This window comes from Oreochromis aureus, linkage group 20 (genome assembly GCF_013358895.1).
Source record: "Oreochromis aureus strain Israel breed Guangdong linkage group 20, ZZ_aureus, whole genome shotgun sequence".
Classification (NCBI taxonomy): Eukaryota; Metazoa; Chordata; class Actinopteri; order Cichliformes; family Cichlidae; genus Oreochromis; species Oreochromis aureus.
Genome location: NC_052961.1, coordinates 16,585,859 through 16,609,102, shown reverse-complemented (window position 1 = coordinate 16,609,102; position 23,244 = coordinate 16,585,859). Strand labels below are relative to the sequence as shown.

At 36.8% G+C, this 23,244-nt stretch overlaps 1 protein-coding gene across 1 annotated transcript in view; it reads right to left on the bottom strand.

Annotated features, from left to right (window-relative positions):
* The window catches only part of opn7b (opsin 7, group member b), a 58,098-nt gene that overhangs the window by 2,190 nt on the left and 32,664 nt on the right, over nucleotides 1-23,244 (bottom strand). Inside the window, exons 2-4 of the mRNA XM_039604846.1 lie at nucleotides 8,813-8,900; nucleotides 8,564-8,726; nucleotides 7,250-7,377 (exon numbers count right to left, since the gene is read on the bottom strand). Of these exons, the coding sequence (XP_039460780.1) occupies nucleotides 7,250-7,377; nucleotides 8,564-8,726; nucleotides 8,813-8,900 (379 nt within the window). The remainder of the gene's footprint in view (nucleotides 1-7,249; nucleotides 7,378-8,563; nucleotides 8,727-8,812; nucleotides 8,901-23,244) is intronic.

Genomic DNA, 23,244 nt, shown 5'->3' with positions numbered 1-23,244 from the left:
CCATGGCACTCACTCAACTGTGTCAGCAATTACAGATGGCTTTTATCGGATTTTGGCCATCCCTTTCCCAATCAGAACTCCTGCTATCCACGTGGCACATGAAGGAATTATTATTTCTAAGAAAGTCCACAACTCTCCCTTTTATAGTCTAGCCCACTGGAAGCTATTAGAATCATTCTTACATAAAGTAGCATGAGGCCAAGGATTTCTGAGGAGCAAATATGTTGGAGGCTTGCTCTGAGTCAATAAATTACACTTATTCTTGGTCTAACCTTCTGCTAGCAGATGGGACAAATTGGTCTGAAACTCCTGTCACTGCATGGTTGCAATTATTGTCTGGATCCAAACATCCACGATGTTTTGTTTGTGTGCTTGTTTGACTAGGAGGGCTGTGTAACAGTGTATAAAAGCAAGAAAACAACACATTTGAACAAAGTTTCTTGCAGGAAAAAATATATAACAGTGTAATTATTTGTGCTCATTTGCATTTCAAACACATTTTCTTGTGAAGCTTGTAGTCTCTTGGCTTTTATTCTCTGCATTAAAGACTGCGCGCCACTGAAAAACAGACAAGAGGAGCTATTTCATAACACAGCCTTCATTTATAATGTGCCTATTAGCAGCGATCCTTACACCAACTACAATATGAAAAACATGTCTAATCTATTCAAGCTTTGTGAAGTTAGGATAAATCCTGAAATATCTGCAACATATACTGTAAGTGGACACTTTTCATTAGATGTATATAATCTCCACCTGTATCTCATAACTCAACCGGCAGCACTACATTAGTTTTGTGCTATTTTTTCCATTTGTTTTGATTTTGTTTCTTGAACAGCTTGACCTGCTTTCCTATTATATTATAGTACTAGAACATGCCTGTTGGGCAGGGTTTTACCTAGTGGACTATAAAGATGATCGAGGCAGCATGTGTCAGCCCCCAGTTCTGTGAACCCTGCAGTGTGTATGGGCAAGTGTGCAAAGGATATAAATGAGAATATCGCTTAAATCTAGCACTTAATCAGCACACCCATTCATCGAGTGAGGATAGTAATAAGGGTTTCTAATTAAAACTAAATTACAGGTTCTTTCAACTGGTATCAATTAATTTATACTGCATATTCAGTGTTTTTTAAAATTATGATTTATGAATTATAAAATATAAATTATAGTCAAGTGCTGCTTTGGATTATCAAAGTTTCAAATATTAAAGAAAAGGATGCTTTAATGAAGTACATACAAGTGAATGATAAGTCTTGAAAATTAACTTTTATCAACCATGAATTCAGTGCTTCTTGGATGCACTGTAAAAAAAAAAAATCCTAAAAAAACAGTAATATTCCGGCAGCTGGGGCGCCAAAATAATACCATAAAATAACAGAAAATAACTTTCTCATAAAAATACGGTTATTTTCAGTAATGACAATACAGTTTGTTGCCCTAATTTTACATGGGATTTTGCCTTTTTCAAGTGCTTTTAAACATTAAATTAGGAACATTTTAATGTGATTAAACAATGCAATTACCTATAAACAAGGTCAATGAATGTGGCAATATGAATAATAATACCTAAATTTACAGAAATATACAGTTAACAGTTGGTTTAAATAATAATGGATTGCATTTATATATCGCTTTTCGAGACCCTCAAAGCGCTTTACAATTCCACTATTCATTCACTCACTGGTGGAAGCAAGCTACAGTTGTAGCCACAGCTGCCCTGGCGCAGACTGACAGAGGCGAGGCTGCCATATCGGCCCCTCTGGCCATCACCAGTAGCTGGTAGGTGAAGTGTCTTGCCCAAGGACACAACGACCGAGAGTGTCTGAGCCGGGGCTCGAACCGGCAACCTTCTGATTACAAGGCGAACTGCCAACTCTTGAGCCACGATCGCCCTAAATCCCTCTAATAATAATAATAATTTGATGTAAAAAAAGTTTATGAGAATCATTTTATATATTTTTCCATAGCATTACATTTGAATTTAACAGTTCAATCTTTCAAATAACGGACAAATATTTATGAAATTATGATACATTTGTGAATGTATTTTAACAATCTAAATATGCTTATGTACAGACAAATATATTTAAAAAACAAGAAAATTAGGTTTTATTACATTTACAGTGATTTTACGTTAATTTACATTTGAAATGTAAAATCACAGTCTATTTATGTAAATTTAATGATATTCTAGAAAAACAGTACAAAACTGTAAAATACACAGTAAAATACTTTTATATTACTTTTTTTTTTTTTTTTTTTACAGTGTGCGCTAACAATGTATTGAAATGTTACACTGACCCAGAATCAGCTATTTGTGTTGGTTTGGCTTAGTCATGGACAACGGTGTAGAAAAACAAATCCTCAGAGCCCACAAAATGTAACTGTACTTTTTAACATTTTGTGGAGGAATGCAGCAGCAGAATTTCCCCCAGTTTATAGTGTCCCATAAAACTCTTGGTTTCCATGGTTTCAAGAGGAAAGGGCACCATATTACCGTCAGATTTGTAGCAGTACGAACGCCAGCATGATGGTGAGAACTACAGAGGTAAAATCCAGGATTAAAAACAAAATGCTAACTGTGAACAATTAATATATATGACACACTGAAATCTTAACTGGTTTGTACTGTCCAACTACACAAACATGAATGCTGCAATAAATGTTTCTCTTCCTTAATTCTGTTCCTGTTTTTAGAATTTAATTTCAAAACTTTAGAATTTCTAAATCTGGTCTTTTTTTCAATAATCAGTCTAGTTTTACTCTTTTACTGCTGCTAATTAGCAAATAGCTGAACCTTTTTAGTTGTGACTGGAAAAAATCTCATTATTTTTATGAATTTTATCTAAAGCTCCTAACCTTGAGATTAGACTATGGATGCAAAGACACAAATAAAAGAAGGTGAGCAGAAGTATGATTAGTGAAGCTTCGCATAGCAATAACACTGAGAGCAGATGATCTAAGAGTCTATTGGTATATATTGAAAAAATTACTCACTATAACCTGCGTGAAGAGCTGATGCTTTGAAGAAGAAACTTAGATTATTATTATTATTATTGTTGTTGTTGTGCAGCCTATGATTACCTTAAGTACTTGTATGAATACGAAGCAGACCTTGAGTTAAGCTAATACAGATAAATAATAAAGAAACTGTGAAGAGGTTTAAAAGTGAACATGTAAGGACCATCGTAGTTGAAGTAAAAGAGCTTTCAGACAAGCGTGGGAAACAGTGTTGAAAGGTTGAGATCAAGGAATCAACACCTTGATTTTTAACCCAGAATAAAGATGCCTTTGATGATTTCATGATATTTAGGTAACTGAAATGTTACATTCATTACAGTTTCTAAGAATAATCACCAGCTTTTCTATAACAAATCATACTGATCTGAAGTGGTAATAATGCAGATGTGAACAACTAACATTTTAAAACACACGATGAATGACAGGAAACAAAAACCTTTATGTATTAAAATTATTTAGATTCAATCAAGTCATCTATAGAAGCCTTTCTTGCTGCTAAAGCTGCAGTCATTAGTTGTTTTTGGACAATGACACATTTCGTGTTGTAATTTTTTTGTACACACCAGAGTGGATGATTAAATAAATTGTGACAAAAGCGTAGACTTTCAGCTTTAATTCAAGGGGCTTAACAAAACCATTAAAATAGTACAGCTATTTCTGGCCTTCATAATCTTCAGTGTAACCACTAATTTAAACCTTGAGGTAACCATCTTGTTATCTAGTCATGAAGACATATATTGACTATAGACATATCTTGATTATAAACCTTGACAATGACACGCAAACTACTGTGGAGACGGAAAAGTTTTTCTTAACCATGGAAATAATTCTGTCATCACGCACTTTAGTTCTCCTCTGTGATCTTTCATGCCTTTTGGTTGTTGAGCTGGGCAGTGTATTCCTTCTTTTAAAAAAAATATACCTAACATTGAAGCCTTTGCTTCAGGAGAATAGATCTGATGGTTTATTTAGATTTTTCAACCTATAGATAACCCCTGTCACTTACATCGACAACTCTTGGGATTGTTTATTGAGAGTTCCAGTGGAAATATGTCACTAGAATTTTCAATATCAAATTTTCAAATTCAAATTTTCAAACTTTATTGAAATTTTCAAATTTTCAATAAAGTTGATTGATCTGAAGTAGAACATTTGGAATAATAAGTTAATGAAATACTTTTGTTAAACCCTCTAAATTAAAGCTGAAAGTTTCAATCACATCTAAAGTGTTAAAATTTAAATGCACTGTGGTCCAAGGAAGATCAACTGATGAAGCGACTCGGGTTTCAGTACTGTACTATTCTGTAAAAGACCAACACAACTTTGAATTTATTAGTAATCCCTACAAGAATGTAGCTAAGCATGCAGCCAATAAATTGTGAATAACTGTGTATTTTTCAAGTATAAGACCTTGTTGGAAAATACATGTTTAAAGATGGGGAACATCTGAAGACCCAGCAAACATCTTCTTCAATAAATATGATGCAGCTGCAAGATGTTAAAGCCTTGAAACTTAACATTACTGCAGCATGCCCCCTTATACTTTGTAATGAGCTCTTGAGTTGCTGGTGTACTTTGATTAGTTTCTTTTTCCAGAATCAAGGATTTTGCCTTCAAGGGGCGGGGGCGCAAACATCATTATTAAATAAGATCAATATGGGCAAAGCCAAACTTCAAAATAATTACTGTCAATAAAAGAATATTCATAATATTTTTAAAGTGCCAAGTTTGTTTTTAAATGTGTACTTTAAAAAAAAAATGTGGGCTAGAGCTACCATAGAGTGAGAGGAGGAGTACACCCTGGACAGGTGACCTATTCATTTATTAAACTTATGTACTGTGTTACAGTACACAATAGATGGTTGTACAACACAGAATCTCACATGTATATGAGAAAGTTATAGAGTTAGATTATGAGATTAAAAGGGACATTTCTGAGAACTGTCAGTGTCAGGAATAATGTCACATTATTCATAATTTAAACATATACATATCAAACAGAACCTTTGGGGATGTATGATACAGAATAAGAAAAAAAAAAACCTTCTGCAACAGCAATTTTTCTTGGTCTTCTTAGAGCTAAGCTGGAATTAAGCTATATCTACACTGGAAGCAATTTGGACCAGAGACCATTTGGTGATTTCAAGTGACTATTGAGTAAATGGAAATAACTACTGGTGATGTGAATGTGGCAGGATCACAGATAAATTTTTCCCAACTTCCAGGCGAACAATTGGTAAATAGATTGGTTTTTGCACTTTGTTCTATCCTTAAGTCCTTTCTATCTAACATTCACATTCTGATGAATCTATAGATCAACAAAAATGCAGACCAAGATGTAGCACCCAGGGATCAAACCACCAACCATACGATTAGTAGATAACCTGCTCTAACTGCTAAGCTACAGCCAGCCCTTTGATTCTTTGACCAAGTCAAATAAATAAGGTAAGGTATTTAGTGGCTAAGAGGCCAAATGTGGGTATCAGATATGACTTGTTCATCCTAAACTGTAACAAGAATAGAACAATGTATTTCATCATGTCATTCAATGAAGAAAGAAGAAATATCTGTTAAATGTGCAGGAATGAAACAGGAAAAAAAGAGAGATGCATCAGCTTGGTCTCATTCCAAGCGCATGAAACATTGATGTTGTGTCAGTTTGGTAGCATCTCACAGATATGCTCCACGTGTCATTTTTTGTCAGCGCCTTATGTGCACAGTCTAGGCTGCAGTGAGACAAACCTCTCACTCACATAATTGTAATAGACTCCTGCATATCATTTTAATGGAAGGGGTAAACATGCATGGAGGTAATTTCCAGTGCCAAAGCCTATTTTCTCTATCTTTGCCTAAGGAAGAACTCTATACAACACAACCTAACCAATGAGTTAAGTCCATCCATTCATTCTTCCACCCAATCCAATTCAGGGCTGGAGCCTATCCCAGCTGTCTTAGGAGAAGAGGCACCCTGGGCCTGGACAGGTTTCCAGTCCGTCACAGACCTAACACGTAGAGACAACCATTCACATTCACACCTATGATCAATTTAGATTTACCAATTAACCCCAATAATTGGATGTCTTTGGGCTGTGAGAGAAGCCAGAGAGAACCCCGCAAGCACAGGGAGATGCACATGCAAACTCCACACAGAAAGGCCCTGACCTGATGGTGGAATTGAACTCAGGACCTTCTTGATGTGAGGCACCAGTGAGTCAGGTGAGAATAAAAATTGCCACAAATGAAACAAATAAAAGGGTTCAAACAAAGCCAAAGCTCCGAACTCAAATATTCAAAAGGAGTATAAACAAGAAACTTGCATATTCCACCACCACTCCTTTCAATGCAGACTTTTTCTAGTAACATCCAATAATGGTGCTGCTTTGGCAGCCACTTAAAAAACAACAACGACAACAATAAAAGAACAAAACAAAACACCGTCTGGGTTTGTTTGTGATGTTATCTGCATCTAACAAAAGGATATTACTTGATGCACTGCAATGTGTATGTGCTGGGAGTATATGTTGTTTCTCTATGCTTTTCTTTCTCTCTTCTTCTCATACTCCCCAATGGCTACAGCAGATTGCTCTCCCTCCCTGAGTCTGGGTCTGCCAGAGGTCTCTTCCTGTTAAAATGAGTTCTTCGTTCCCACTGCTGCCAAGTGGCTGCTGGGATAGTTGGATTGTTGGGGGTCCTTAGAATAATACTGTAGGGTCTTTAGTTACAATATAAAGCATCATGAAATAATTATTGTGAAGTGATACTGGAAAGAGGCAGGGACACTTGCATCTTATACCAACTGCAGACTGAGAACTCCCATACAGAAACAGTTTGACACAGCAAAGTAGCTCATGTGAGTGAGTGAGCGTAAGTTTGGCTGTGAGCCATAATGAGTTGCAGAATGTAAAAATGTTAAATGGAAAACACCTGAAAACTTGCTAAAAGGTTTTTGTAGATCATTCATGGAAAACAACCAATAATGGAATTACATTTCAAGGAGACTCACTGGGATCACCCATGCCATTAAAGTGACTCTCACAGAATCGTATTTCACTGGTTTCACAATAACCGTAAACAACCATGTCTTTGATTTTCTTCATTGCCTCAGTTTGGGTCATTCTCGCGGGTCACTAAATTCCTTAGTGTTAAAATAGTGCATTGTTTCACTATTATGATAACAACTTTATTCTGAATCGCAATGTCAAGCATTAAAAACTGGTGTTGTTACCGTAGTTAGGACAGCAGACCTTGAGCCAGCAGACACAGGAGAGCACCGTTAGGTTGGTCAGACTGCACAGGCCAAACAAAACACCACAAAAGGCATACACAGTACAGGCTGTCTTATTAAACAACCACCTGAATGGAGAGAGAAAGAAAACAGAACATGTGTTACCGCGTGATATTAAGTGAGGGTTTGCCTGCAAATTCCCTTTGGTGAATTTCAGTCAATGAGACTGCAATACATTTTCTGGTCTCCTGGGTCATATTCAACTGTAGCATGCGGTGAAGCACTCTGACCCAATAATGGTGCATATGACAGCTATCAGCAGCAAATGGTCAGAAAATAAGACAGCAGGCAGACAATCATAGGAAGAGACAGAAGACAGACAAAGGTAGTATGTAGGATGCATGAACAAAGGAGACATAAATGCTTTCCACATTATCTAAAACATTTTTATCAGTACAACACAAAGAAAATATTACAAAAATAGGAAACATGTTATTGTCCAAAGCTCAATAACAGTGGAGTTAAAAAGACATTTGCATTGTTTATTTTTTTTGCACAAATACTGCTTAAAATCATACACCTGGAACCTTCACACAGAGTTAAACTGAGAATGCTGGCTTTGCATCTGCACTACTCCAGGCCTTGTTATGCTACTTGTGTCTTTTTCAGCATTTTTTACAACCTTGAGTAGCATCTGTAGTCATCCTTTCAGGCTGCAGTTGGGCTCAATAACCTTGTAAAGCCTCAGAGGCAAAACTCTGGCCAAAAAGTCAGAAATCGCTTACTGCTTCTTCCCAAGGTCTATGCTATGAGCACACAGCAAGAATTACAAGCAAAAATGATCTCAAAATTAGAATATCAACATTTTCATAAATGTGGAGGATTTTTTTCAAATTTTGATTGTTGAAGACACTGAAGACATTGCTCTGAAAGATTTAAGTGACAATATCAAATATACCATTAATGTGTTGCAAATCTAGCATGATAGTATATTTCCACCTCCATTTTATACAAATGGAAAAATCATAAAATCCTTTAAAAATGCATTTATTTATATTTTATCTCTTGTATCCACAAACAATCAAATATGATACATTTATGTCTGCAAGCATCTGCTTACAAAATCTTAATTTGTCTTTTAATGCATGTCGTAAACTACTGCTCAGTCTATTAAAGCCCACTGCTCTAACCTCACTCTTCATCTATCTTTTTCCTTCTGTCCTTGTCTCTCATGAAGATAAAAAATGTGAAGATGACATAAAAGAGGACTAGATGAAATTAAAAAGACTGATGAAAACCTGAATTGTCACTCACATGTGTGTGTAGGTTGAAGGTATTGCAAGTGGAAACAAGGTTACGGTCATGCTCAGGTCACTGATGGACAGGTTTACCACAAAGAACTCTGCTGGCTTCAAGGAGGACTTCTTTCTATAGGCCACGAACAGCAGGATGCCATTCCCAAGCACCGACAGCACACCTAGGACACAGAGCAATATAATGTAAAGAGCTAAAGAATTTGAGTCCACATTAAAAGGATTGACCTTAGGGGGATAAATCACTCACCAAAAATGGTGTAGAGAGTTCCCATGATGAAGTCATTGTCTTTTGATATTTTAGACATGAGCAGAAATGTTTCGGAGGCATTTCCCATCTAGAACAAAAATGGAAAAACAGACAGGTATAATAAAAAGGAAGAAAAACACAGAGAATATGTGTTTTCACCCTCAGGCATAAAAAAACAAAGCAAAAAACACTACGGCAAAAATATCTGCATTAAAATGTTACATACTGATATCTTTGGAGTATTGAACACAACAACAAAATAGTTCACCCTGATCAACACTGTGTAAATAGGAGGCCATATCAAGCATATTTCATCATTTATATCAGACAGTCATTAAAATTCAGTGACAAAATGAAATGGGTTTGCAACTGTATTTAATGTAACTCTCTTTCACCAACTTTCTGAAAGTGGGAACATATCAGCCACATAAGTAAGAATTCCTTGAAGTTGATGTGTTGGAGGGCAGGAAAAATGGATAAGGATTGTAACTTAAGGTGACTTTACATGGGTCAAGTCATGTTGGGGGCTGCTACTAATTTTCATGCTAAATACCTTCCAAAAGTGGTCCAAGGAAGATCAACTGATGAAGCAACAGTGGGGACATTGGTGCCCAAGGAAAAGAATGCCAAAACTGCATACTGCAAACTATTTCGTTTCACGCTTTAATGTGCTTGTGATGGACATCAGGACTGAACCATAGATCAATGAAAGAGAGTGAGCGTGGTCTGATGAGTCATGTAATTCTTTTTCAGTATGTTTACAGGCATGCTGCTGAAGTGCTGGGTTGTCCTTTCAGTTCTCCAGATGTTAGCCTGGTCATGGATCCATCGGATGTGCCAAAAAGTTACCCTTGTAACTTATTTTTCTTGCTATCCTTCAAGAAACCAAAAGTCTTTTGGTTGCATATTGTGATTCTACGGAAGAATAGGCAAGTGGCTTTAATGCTTCCCCCTGCTTCTTTTTGAAACCTTCAGAAAATTCGCGCAGTCTCATCAAAGACTAGAGAAGAGAACAGAAGATGGTGCAGAAATCCGATGCCACCCTTCACTTCATAATCACTCTTATCTTGAAAAGCAGGCAGAGATGTGCATACACAGCATGACCCACTGCCAATACAGTTTTCATTGTGACCAACACAAGTTGCTGAGGTAAGCTTTCTAAAGGAATTTGTGGGCGGAGATAAGATGGAAATATATTCATAGCCTGTCTATTTACTCAATTACTTCACCTGTACTGAAGGGCACAGGCAAGTTAAATCACCTGGGGTTAAGAGTTGAGCTGCTTGTGTATAAATCCCTATAACCATTCACACTAGAATTTATCTTCAAAGAGCCAGGGATTTCTTGTGTGGGTTTTCTAATTCAATTTTATGTGGCCCTTATGTGGCCAAGCATAACTTGTAAGTAGATACAGTCCTGCTCCAGTTTATGTGTAAGTGTAAACACTTGCTCTTGTATTTGCATAAGTATTGAGATATGCATGTGTTGAGTGTGTGTGTATGTGTCTCCTGTTCTACATGTACCGTCCGTCCGTCTATCCATCCATGCATCCATGCATCCATCCATGCATCCATCCATCCGTCCATCCATCCATTTATTCAATTTCAGTATTTAATTAGATTTTTTCTCATAAACTGCTGTATGTAATATGCGACGAGCTGTAGTTACTACATCAGCTGATGTGTATTTTCAAGCCAGCCAATCAAAAACATCTTGTTTTGTGACATACGATTTTTCGCCTTTTCCCTTTTTATTCGTTTTTTAAGATTAAATAGAAATATGACCTGAAACATCATATTTTAAAGTCCTAAAAGTTAATTGTGAGAACCTGATTAATCAAATTACATGAAACCATTACACTTGTTCATTTACCTAAGAAAAATAATTATACACTTACTGTTTGCAAAGGGCCATAATAAGTGAATCCCAGATTTATAAGTATGTTTGGTTAAATTACAATTACTTATTTTCAATGGCACAGGTGACAACTGTTTGTAGGAAACAATTTTTATATAAGAAAAAAGGCTCTAATAAAATTTGATCTTTGCTTCATATCATGAAGGACGAAAAGGAGTAGGCTGGTCAGGTAGCTGATAAATATTCCACTTAGACAGGGTATACCCATGAAGGAAATTCAAGACTATTGCTCTGCTCTTCATGAACGATCAAACGTCACTCCAGAAAGAGTTCACAAGCAACTACAAGCCTGTCTCATATTGGCTAATGTTCATATGTCAGTAATCGTGAGAACACTGAGCAACAATAAAGCACTGCGTCCCCAAAAGAGCACTTGTGCACATCTGTTTTCTGCTAAAAATGACATGGAAGGCTTTTGGAATAAGGTTTTGGGAAATGATGAGACAGTAATAGAACGTATTGTCTTATGTATGGGGAAAGAAAACCACTGCATTCCTATTTGTGGAAAATGGTAATGGTTTTCAGCCTGGAGCTTGAACACAGAGCAAGTTGGAGAAAGTTATAGTGTATGTGCAGCATAGGCTACCCGAAGGTACCACACTAAGGGTCTAATCCTGCGACACACTACAGGCCCATTTTGAAACGGACAGCTGTAACTGAACCTTGACGGACAGTGGGTCGTGCAATTTGAAGGTGGAATAGAAGATAATACTAAAATAAAACTAAAAATGGGAAAAAAGACACCAATTCTTGGCAATGGGTGGAGAGAAACCAAAAGAGGGATGGTAACCAGGGAGTCAGGGACCAAGCTAGGAATTAAAAAGTTGATTGATATACAAATTGGTTTTTCAGAGATTCTTAAAAAAAAGAAGGTAATTTGGGGGTTTTAGTGATTTCTTTGAGATGTTCTTTATCCAGTGTGGAATGTCTATCCAGGTTTACAATAGCTTTAATAGCACCAATAAATGGGTGCATAAATTTACATTTATTTTTAATTTTGGTTCTAATCCACTCAGGGTCATACCAGTACTGCAAACTTTTGCATGTTTTATAATCAGGTGCAGAGAATTTTTGTATGATGGGCAGATAACTGATTCCAGTTTTTAGTGATGAAGAAAATGGTCAGCATGCTAACACAGAGGTATTAAGGAACCCAGAGTGAATGTATGCTGACCTCAAGTCCAGCAGCCAGAGCACATGAAGCAAAAAGAAGAAAATACTTACCAATAAATAGCAGAATTAATTAACATAAACCAAAAGGAATGATTCAATGAATGAGTGATGAAGATGCATTTTTTTAATATTCATTAAAAACAAAGTGCTTTTCCTCCTGATAAGTGAACAATTACATAATAACAATTACTCTTAGCAAATATAATTGTTAAATTGTCATCATCACTGCACACATTGCTGTTTTTTAAAAAACAAATTCTGCTTTATATCTAATCTTTTTATTCCATTTATGCAATGTGATCCCAGAGCAAAAGTATCTGCACTTTCAGTCTCCTTGATTGACCTGAAATTTCAGAATCAGTTCAATAATCCACAGAATTCTTAAATCTTCTGCTTCTCATTCTCCTTCATCTCAGCCTGACTCAAGTTTGATGACTTTTCACTACCAAGGCAGATCCAAATGGATATCTCATACATGAAAACAAACAAATGCATATTTATACCCTTTTCCTGTTTCGCCTAAAGCAAAACATCCCAAGACACAGCATTTGAAAATGAGTGATGGAATAAATGTGCTCTTGGTAGTGCACTCAGACTTTCACACTACATTTTATGTGCAGTTCTGAGTATTTGCAACAAGTGAAGTGTACATGGGAGCCAAGCCAAAATTCCATTAAGGGTTTTTTTTTTTTTTTTTTTTTTTTTTTGCCTTAATGAATAAACACTGAATATTCAGCATTTCAGACATTTGTATTCAGACTTCATATCATGGCTGGACTATCAGCAAGTTGATTCTAAATGTTTGCAAATGATGAAAAATACTCTACACATCACATGTTGGAACAAAGTTTATGCTAAAGCAAGGATATTTTGACATGGGGGGGGGGGTCTATGTCTATAGTCTGAAGGGAGGTAAACTGCTGTACTGGTCAGCCTGAGTTGTTGGTGATTGTGATTATGGGTCATGAATAAGGAGGTACCAATGATTTTATTGACTATGAAGTAAAAATAGATGGTTATGGTATAGGAGAAAAAGAATGTGAGTTTGGACAAATACTTTATTTGTAACACTTGGGTGTTACTGTTCACTCTCCATCATATGATTTAAAATTTACATTGGTCTTAATAAAAATGTGACCTAATAAATGTGTTGGCAGCTCTGGTTTCAAAAACATATATTTCAGTTGGCAGTCTGTTCAGAAAATGAACCATTTAAATGAAGAATGTGGCAAAATTGAAAAGATCAAATAATGACATACAGCATAACTGGGCCTCAAAGACTAACAGACCTTCTCTATTAAAATATTAACAATTTGGTGTGATCCATTTTTAAAGCATTTTCAAGTTTGTTTTGGTTCTTTGGACGAGTTGTAAATATTTGTTATTGCAGTAAAGTACTGCAGCTATAAAGACAGGCCATCTACAGGTTTGGTTGATAAGAAGCCTGATGGACAGCATCATATCTATTATGTATCTATTATTGTACGATCTACTGTGCAATATAAAGCGCCTTGAGGCGACTATTGTTGTGATTTGGCGCTATATAAATAAAATTGAATTGAATTGAATCATCAAGTGGAGGAAATACTGTGTCATCACCACAATCTTTTAGCTTACAATGACTTATTACTCTTCAGGAGGAAGGAATAATCCAAATATATGTACAATTTTTTAGCGCAAAATATCAGGAAAAAAACTGGGATTTCCTGTAAACATCTATAATTATTTATGAGTGAAACTAAGAAACTACACCACAAAGACATGTAAGATGACACAAATAGCAGGAATTTCCATCGAGATTACTTGAAATCATATCACCACCTCTCTGTCATTATATTATTGTATTATTAGCTGATCCTGTTTCACCCTGTTGATCATTTCAGGTCTTGGGCTACATTATTTAGGTTAGAACTAAATATGACAAAAAAATCTAGCTGTTGTCAGTAAGAACAAGCAAATGAAGTGGAAGCTGTACTTCATATATTTGTTATAAACCCAAATGTCCAAACTCTTTTGTGTATAATTTAGGCTATTAAGAAGAATGTCCAAAAAAGTGCTTCTTTTTTTTGCAGCCATGACACTTCATTTCATCTAGCATGTATCCATAAAAATCAGACATGTTGGGTACGTGTAACAGGCTATTCAAACATCTATTGCAATAAAAGAAATGCACACAGTTTCCTGGAAGGGGTGGAATTTGAAAGCTAGTTGATGCGAATGCATCAAGTAGTGCGAGACAAATATGAAGGTTCATAAGATCTTACAGAATGTGATAGTTTAGTGTGAAACCATTTCCTTAAATCGGGGTCACATCTAACAGAAAACATAACTCTCTGCTGACTTCTTATCAACACTGTGAAGGCTGCTAAAACTGTCTGTCTTGACTTCAGCTTGTCCTCTTTCCATACAAGTGACATGCTTCAAAACTGAAGTACTGTACACACACAGACACACACACACACAGAACAGACCTTCACATGACACCGCGTCTGCCTGTCTTTGTGACTATTTACGTCACCACCCACTTCCTCCCTTTTACAATCTGCTCTTCTCGCGGCAATGTCAGGGGTACAAGGGGCAAGACTGGATTAACAGTCTGAGAAGATGATGTCAAGGCAGAGACACTTGAAATGAGAAAATGAAAGGGGAGGGACGTACAGCGAGACAGGAATGCATGCTTGGCCCCATTAGTTTGAAAAGGGGAAAGTGCAATAAAATGTAAGAAAGTCATAACATGATTGTCAGCTTCTAGCCGAGTTGTGGAATTGGAGCTAATCACTGTAGAGAACGTCTTGGACAGCTTAAGCCTTGCTGTCACACAACTGGAACTTACAGTCTTCACGAATTACATGTACAGACACACAGTTCAACAACAAAGAGCGAGGGCAAAATTGTCAAGGAGACGAAGGGAGGTTGAAATGTTATAAAAGGATTGTAGGCTGGGACAAATAGGCAAGGACAAGTGTAGGATGAGAGAAATCCTATAACTGAAATTGTCAGAAGCATCGAGTTGAGGGCAGAATGATGGAGATTAGTCAGAAGAAATATGAGACAAAGAGAAAATTTTGTAGAAACGAAAACATCCACACAGCTCTCACATATCATTGAATCCCCTTGTGGAAAGAAAAGTGATTAAGAGAGCTGGACACAAAAGAGTCCAGCTTTTCTGCTGAAATTATTTGGAAAACAGATGACTGTTTCTCATTCACTGATCCCCTGAGTCTGATATCAAAGACAGCAGCAGGGGAATAACAGTTGCACATATTTGAATTTGCAAGTCTTGAGTCTTTGGAATAGTGGTGTTTAGCTCTCTATGGCATGGCGTCGCTCTCAGGCAACAAACCACATTTATTTGATGAAAAGAGTTTGACCTTTGACCTGGGTGTTTATTCTTCAGGAACCAAATCTGCACAGGATACATTGTCAGCTACTTCTAACACTAGTATCATTTTTGAAATAAGTATACAAAAACATATGTGCTTGTACATGAATATATGAAGAAGACTATTTGGGTGTTTTAAAGACAGATTTTGATTTCATTTATTTATTCAAATAGCATATTTTTTTTTTAACTTTTGTGCTCCAACATTATGCAGTTGGAACACTTTCTTAGGGCAATAATGCTGAAGCAGTCATTGATTTATATATCAATCCCAAGAACCCCAAGCTTCTAAAAATGAGGGTGAAATATTTTGTTCTCCGAAAAAAACAAAAACAAAATTTAAATTGTACCTTTGAAGATTAGCAATACCAGCCTTTCTTGAGTTGTTTATAATACTGTAAATTGCTTTATTTGTTCTTATATATATGCTGCATGTAACAGACAATACATTTAACTCTACAAATCTTGCTTCTCAGCAACACTGTGCTTTAATATTGCTCGCTACTGTGATAAGGACAGCTTAAATAAACGACATCACATTTTCCTGAGTGAAATGCTTGATTCACAATGAATAAAATTATCTAGGGAAGAGCTATTGCACACATGATTGAATTAGCATTAGTGTTGCTCATAATTAAAACATGCCAACAAGAGGCAACCTGATAACAGATAAATTGATGTTTTGTTTTGGAAGAAATTACTGCTTTAATCATCTTTGGTAACAATGTAGTTTTCAATTGTTTGCCTTCTTTCTTCTTTATACACAGGGTTTTGATATTACATACTGAGATTCTGCAACCTTCTATGCCTGGCCTGTGTTGTTAATTTTAATCTATCAAAGAACTTATTGATTATTGGTTTAATCATTACTGAAGTATTATAACAAAATATGATTTGCATGTAAATTCTATGTTCACTTTTCAACATTTATTTTTGATCATCTTCTATATGTGGTGTGTATATGTTAAAATTGTTGTGACATCTCTTATGCCCCAGTTATGCAGGCCTAGCTAGCAACTGGTTAGCTACTGCCTGGTGCTCACTGGTTGCTAGGAAAATGTTTATTCCCTGACCGGTTGGGAAGTGGTTGTGGGAGGTTGCTAGCAGTTGCTAGATGAACTTGATCACAAAGAAGAATACAATGTTGCACTGAAAACCTCAATCTGATTGCTTTGGTCACTTGCAGTTTACTGTGGTCATCCTTAGTTAAAGATGCTGACTGTACTGCAAACGCTCACCAACTACTCGCTGAGTGCTAAAGAAATGGCCAAAATTGCAACGTAAAGTGGAAACAGAGAGGGTTTGCCTTCAATCTCAGAATTGCACCTTTTGAGATATGTTGGTTTCATTAGGAAGGTGCAATGCCAAGGTGTTAGCCAGATGTGCCACAGGGTTGCAACAGGGTCAGTTGCAACAATTTCTGAGTTCCCATTTCTTGCATGTAATCTTTTCACTACACTCTCTTTATGAATATAGCAAAAACTTTTTTTTTCTTTTTTTACACCAAAACCCAGTTTGCACTGCACAACACGTTAGTAAATCTGGCCCTAAATACCCAAACTATAGCAAACATCTCCACACAGCCAGTTAAGGACACCTACTTTTACAGCACCAAAATTGATAATGATTAGAACAAACTCACTTGAGAACTGGTCTCACATGAATCATTTACAGTTATGTTCTTTTCAGTGATGTATATTCTCTGCTACATTAAACCGACCCTATTGTTCTTCAATACTGGATGCCAATATGAGATTAAATAATGATGATCTTGTTCATTTCCTTAGGGACTCATTCATCCAGCTGGCCTATATCCTTTTCAGCTTGAAGCCATAATTTATTATTGTATGCCTCATTTTGTTTTCATGCAGTTATCCTTCAGAAGCGCTATCTCCAGTATGCAGTTGGCATACTGTAGTAGAGGAAGTTACTAGAAAATGAATGATTGCCTCTGAATGAACATTTCACCTTGGAATGAAGAGGATTGCAAAGAACTTTCCTGCTTTGCCCCCTATTTTATTATGATTTTAATACCTTTATCATAGTTTTTATTTATGCAGTCACATTCAGAATAAAAATGCAATTTTCAGAGAGATCTAAGGTTGAAATTGCAACAATTATTACACGCGTTAAGAAACAATTCAACTGACATTCAATAAAGGCAATTAAATACAAAGATCTGATCCATGTGCAATTACACATGAAGAAAAAAAGCAACACTTGCCAAAAGAACTATTTACTCAATCCTTTAAAATGATTGAAAACTCATTACCAGTCCTGACAATTTCAAGTCCTTGAAACAGGACAAGCATATTTAAAAGCCTTTTCCCCCTTAAAATTCTTCTGATTCTCAGGACAAACATTTGTAAAATATTGTGAGAGCTGTGCTGATTGTACTTTTTACACATATATGCAAACAGATTGGAAAGAAGCAGCCGAAGAAGAGATTTGTATATAAAATTCAACCAATGGGAAAGTCTGCAGACATACAGAGATGACCACTTAGCAGCAACATACATAGAACAGGGATATACTCAATTTCCACATCCACTAATATAATGTAAAGCACACTGGTCTCTAAACTCTTTAGGTTATTGACCAGGTGCATTCAAAAAGAGCAGATCACAGTAATACAGTAAAGGTATAAATAACTGATAAATAAATAAATAGTAGAGACATGAAGTGTTTCCTTACTTGGAGAGAGAAAGAAACATAGTCCTTAAAAAACAAGAAATGTAATTTAAGTTTCAGCTTGGACTTACACACTCCTTGTCAAAACACTTGGAGATAACAAGGACATAATGAAACACTGAAAACAATCCTTTGTTGAAAAAGGGGCTTTTTGCCAACAAAAACATACACACTTTGGAATACTTTATTAAGCAGTAATAACACAGTGACATATTTTAGACAAAGCCCTGCTTTCTTTGTACACTTTTTAATTTTTGTCATACACGCCTCTTTGAAGACTATCCAGAATATCAAGAATATATTTAAAAAATAAAATTACAAATAATTGTGTTATTACAAAATGAAAGACAAAAAATACTACAGTACAATGGTGATTGTGCTGTAATATTGTAAGGGATGAGAGTGGATGGACTGAAGTGATCTCAAAGGATACACAGCTACCATTTTTCTCTCATATTCTTATATTTTGCAACTTTATCTTTAAAAAAGAGATGAGCTACCAGGGTTATATTTGCAATGCTAAAGCTCGTTCACATTCATGTTTTCATGTGTGCGTTGTTTGCCAAGGTGCATTTTTCATTTGGAGTAGATGTGTTTTCCTAATCACTGCCACAGATTTAATTCTTTGGTCAAGTGTTTAATGTCAGAGTTTTGCTCAAAGTGAATTGCTGAATGGCCAAAGTAGAAAATAGAAAATGTTTTGCAGTATAGTTTTTTCTGAACACTCCCTGATCACTGAAGCACTACCTCTGAAACCATTAACACTTGGTGTTGGCTCTCTCTGCAGTAGAGTATAATTTCCTGTACCTGTTACAGCACACAATGGTGTTTTTGTGTAGCTTATCTGCATAGCCAATTTAATTAAAAAACTATATATAATGTCTTATTTCATAGTGTAATCTTCACGTGCATCATCCACAGCACACGCTCTGTTGATTCACCTGCTAATTATATTCACAGTAATCACTCACTGTAGCTGTGTCCCAAAACCTAGGCCGGATCCTTCGGAAGCCACATTTGTAGACCGATTACGTCACAGCCAGGCGACGAAGGCTGTCCCAATTCGAAGGCTGCTCCAAACGCGGCCAACAAATGCGCCCGAATTTGAAGGATGGGTCAGGTGTATTCGTGGCCCACCATATCCCAGAATTCATAGCGCAGCCCAGCCAATTCCAGTTTCCAACAATGGCGGCAGCTACTTAGCTTTAATATTACTCTTATTACGCTTTCTGGGTCACAAAATAAACTTTTAACATATTTTCAGACGAGAATGTAGGTGTGTAAACTTCAAATATCTGCTTGGTTTATCAAGATATCACATATTTGCAAAAGTGCACCGACGTTTTCGGATACGTCTGTTACCGACCAGATCGATAGCTAGCCGGGGGTTCAAGGGTCACTAGAGCTGGCGAGACCTCCCGCGGTCTTTCGCTTCTCAGGTTAAACATGATATATAAGTCACTTAGATAACTTAAAAATGTTAATGTTTGGCTTTTTTAGTGTTTTATTTGTTCCTGAGTAAATCGGTTTGGCTGAGATTAAAGTTATTAGATTAGATTAAATAAAACTTTATTAATCCCATGGATGGGTTCCTCCAGGGTTTTCACACAGCTGAATAAACATCAAACAGAAAACTGATTAAACAGAAGTGTGAGATGGTCGAGAATTTACGCCAGTGTCCTGTTATATTTTAGATAGCAAGGAGCAGAGAGCTGAGTTTATTAAACTCCACCGAGACAGCGGTACGCAAATCTGAAGGCTAGACCGTCCCATTTCACAGCCTCGCACGTCCGGCCTTCTCGGTCTTCGAAGGACCCGGTCCACGTAGACCGCGAAGGCCGGGTCTACATGGAGCCAAAACCTAGCATGCGGCCTAGGTTTTGGGACACAGCTTGTGTCTTTAGGGTTTCGCTAGCTTAGCTTACCTTGTAATCGACTCGGTAGCAACATGGCCTCTTCACCTGTCCCTCCTGCACTTTCCTGCTCATTGCGTCAGATGTTTAGTTACTCCTTGGCAATAATCATACCTGTAATAAGTGTAGCCTGTTTGCTCCTCTGGAGGGCAGGATCACTGAATTGGAGACCTGGCAAATGTCTCATTTCTAGAAATCTGGCCAAATTCATTAAACCCCCCAAAACATGACTATTGGGCCTCTCTGCAGTTTCTGTTCTCCTGTTATCCCCACAAAACCCTTCAGAGACTGTGTCTGCTCAATAAACAAAAAACACAAAAATCACAAAAAAAGAACAATATTATATCCACAGCTGCACCAAAGAGTAAAACAGTGAAATGTGGATTATTAAACATTAGATCTCTCTCTTCAAAATCCCTGTTAGTGCATGAATTAATAATTGATCAACAAATCGATTTACTCTGCCTTACAGAAACCTGATTATAGCATGATGATTATGTTAGTTTAAATGAATCAACGCCCCTGAGTTACACTAGATGTCAGATGAATCAAGCGCGCCGACCTGAGTTACTTGTTAATTAACCAAAGACCCAAACAGAATTTTCATTCATTTTTTGTTGTTATCTACTTTACAAAGAGTTTTTGTGAATTCTCAGATTTTAGGTTAGTGCTCGATGAAATGGTGAAAAATGACAGCCTCAACATGGCATTTAATTTTTTATTAAACTCAAAAGGCTTCATTCAAAATGTAAAAGAACCCACCCACCACTTTAATCACACTCTAGCTCTTGTTCTGACATATGGCACAGAAACTGAACCTCCTATGAGGGTTCAGTTTCCATGATCATATGAGTATCAGGATTTTCTCTGTTTTCTTTGTATTATTGTACGGTCTTTACCTTACAATATAAAGTGCCTTTAGGCAAGTATTGTTGTTATTTGTTGCTATATAAAAAATGAATTGAAATACAATTGAAAAAAATTAAATTGAATTGCTGTCGGTTAATTTATAAAGGGTATCACACTGGCTCACTACTGCACACTCACATACAGCAGTACAGGTAATACTGCTGATGCTGCCAAGCTCAAGGCAACATGCATGTGATGTAGAGAAAGTCTTATGACCGGACCATTAACCAGAATTTTTTTTTCCTTTTCATTTCTTTCTTGCACATTTTGTATTTCTTCTGCTTCACTTTGTTGTCTGGGTACTCTTAAATATAAATAAGCCCACTCAGTGTAGGCAGAGATAAGTGTTAAGTTACTGGATTTTGATAAAGCTATACAGCTGCATACTGGATCAACTGTTTTTTCTGGTTTCTACATCAGTCCAGCTGTGAAGTAAAAAGAATTTACAAGACCATTAAAAGACAGAAAAGAGAGGAAACAGGCACACACACACACTCCTAGTAGCTGTGTGAGGTCAAGCAACTAGAAGCTTGGCACTTACCGAGCCATTACAAGTCTTTCTAAACTTATTATTAATAATTGCAAATCTTGCTACAGTGACCCTAAAGTGTGTATGCTTTAAATCCAAATGCACAAAAAGGAGCATAAATAAAATACCCAGCCCGAGGGATGCATCTTTGAGAACTGAGCAGAGTTTGAATCAGAAGGAAATGATACAGTGGGAGCTAGTTACAACAAATAAGCACGATTATGTAAACAGGACATGAGTGATTATCTCCCAGAGCCCCCCTCCTCCCCGCTACATCCAGATAAGAAAGCCATGGAACATGAAGAATCCAGTCCTACGATTGCCCCCCCCCCCTCCCTTTTTCTTTCCCAGTGTTTGTGTGTTACCCTTCTATGATTAAAAACTCATCAATCATTCTTTACTCCGTAACCCAGTGACAAAATGCTGATGCATTCCTTGTTGCTTTCCATTTGCAACTTCGCATGAACTTGTTTAAGGCGTGGAAGGTGACCCGAGCTCCCTCTGGTCACATCACTGGTAGATTTTGAAAAATCACGGTTGTCAGAGAGCCAGAAATGTGGATATAACACGTCATAGCTCACAGTAAGTGTCACTGTGAATGCGAGTTTCATACTTGCAACATTGGCAGTTAGAGCCAGCAGTATTTTCAGTGCTGGCTGCAATTCAAAAATCCAGGCTTGAGCTACATCACTTCTGACAGGGCCACTTTATCAATAACATACAATACTGTGCAAAAGTCACGAGTCAACCCACACTTCTTTATATTTTGCTTCCAAGGAGCCAGACTTTCTGTCAATATTTAAAGTGTACATGGGTAATAGCTCTCCAGGCACTCTGGAGGTCTTTTAAAGTTTTTCTTTGAACATTTGCTGCTTTTACGACTCATTTTCACTCTTGTCCTTGTGCCTGACCTTTTTGAGTGGAAAGCTTTTTTTGTTTGCTGAACACTGACCTATGAATCATTCAAGCACAACATCCAAAGAAGAGCTTTATCCTTCAAGAAGCCTTGAGATCTATTTCTGAAGATTACTAAAAGAAATTACAAGATAGTTTCGATAAGAATAAAGGTGGTCATACAGAAAGACTTTAAAGCTTAGTAGAATTGAGCAAACTCTGTTTTTGCCTTTTAATTTGTAGTTCCATAGATATTTGCAGATGTTTCCCTAGAAAAACATAAAGAAATGAAAGGTGACTGCACAGTACTGTGTATCAGTTATTGAGGACAGAGGATAAACTACCCAAGACAAGCTTCATTTGGGTTTATTCCCTTCATTTCTCAACTCTGCTCCTGTTGTTGCTTCCTGCAATATGGTTCTTGATGAGCAAGGGAGAACGAAAGGAGAAAGAAGTTAAAATGTTTTTAGATGTGTCCCATCGCTCCTCTTCCCTACCACAACCTCTTGTCTTCATCATTTAACCTGATGTTCCATTATCCCTAAAGCTATTCATTCTTCTAGCGCCCTATTTCAGCCTGTTTCTCTTACATAAATATGGTTTCATTCTTTTGTCATCAGCCTGATATCAGTTCAATTGCTGTGAAGACAGAGTAAAAAAAAAATTCCATCTACATCTTCTGTTAATATGCTGTTAAAATGGGGACAAGGGTTGAAATTTAGCAACAGCCATGAACTCTATGTGCAGCACGTCAGTTTCATTCTCCATACCGGAACTGTGTTAAACTGCATTTTTGCTTTTAAATAAATAAATGAAATGAAATGTCCTTAAACTGAAAACAACACTCATGGGGACAATAGTTTAGTGTCTGTGTGAGTGACTGAGTATCTTGAGGACTGAATTTGTAGGCCACTGAAAATCACTGGTGTGTTTTATTGATATCATCTCTCTCTATTCCTATTCATTAAGTTTTTAAGATACCTGGTGGTGGGGGAATCTAGAAATTTGTCCAAAATATGCAGAA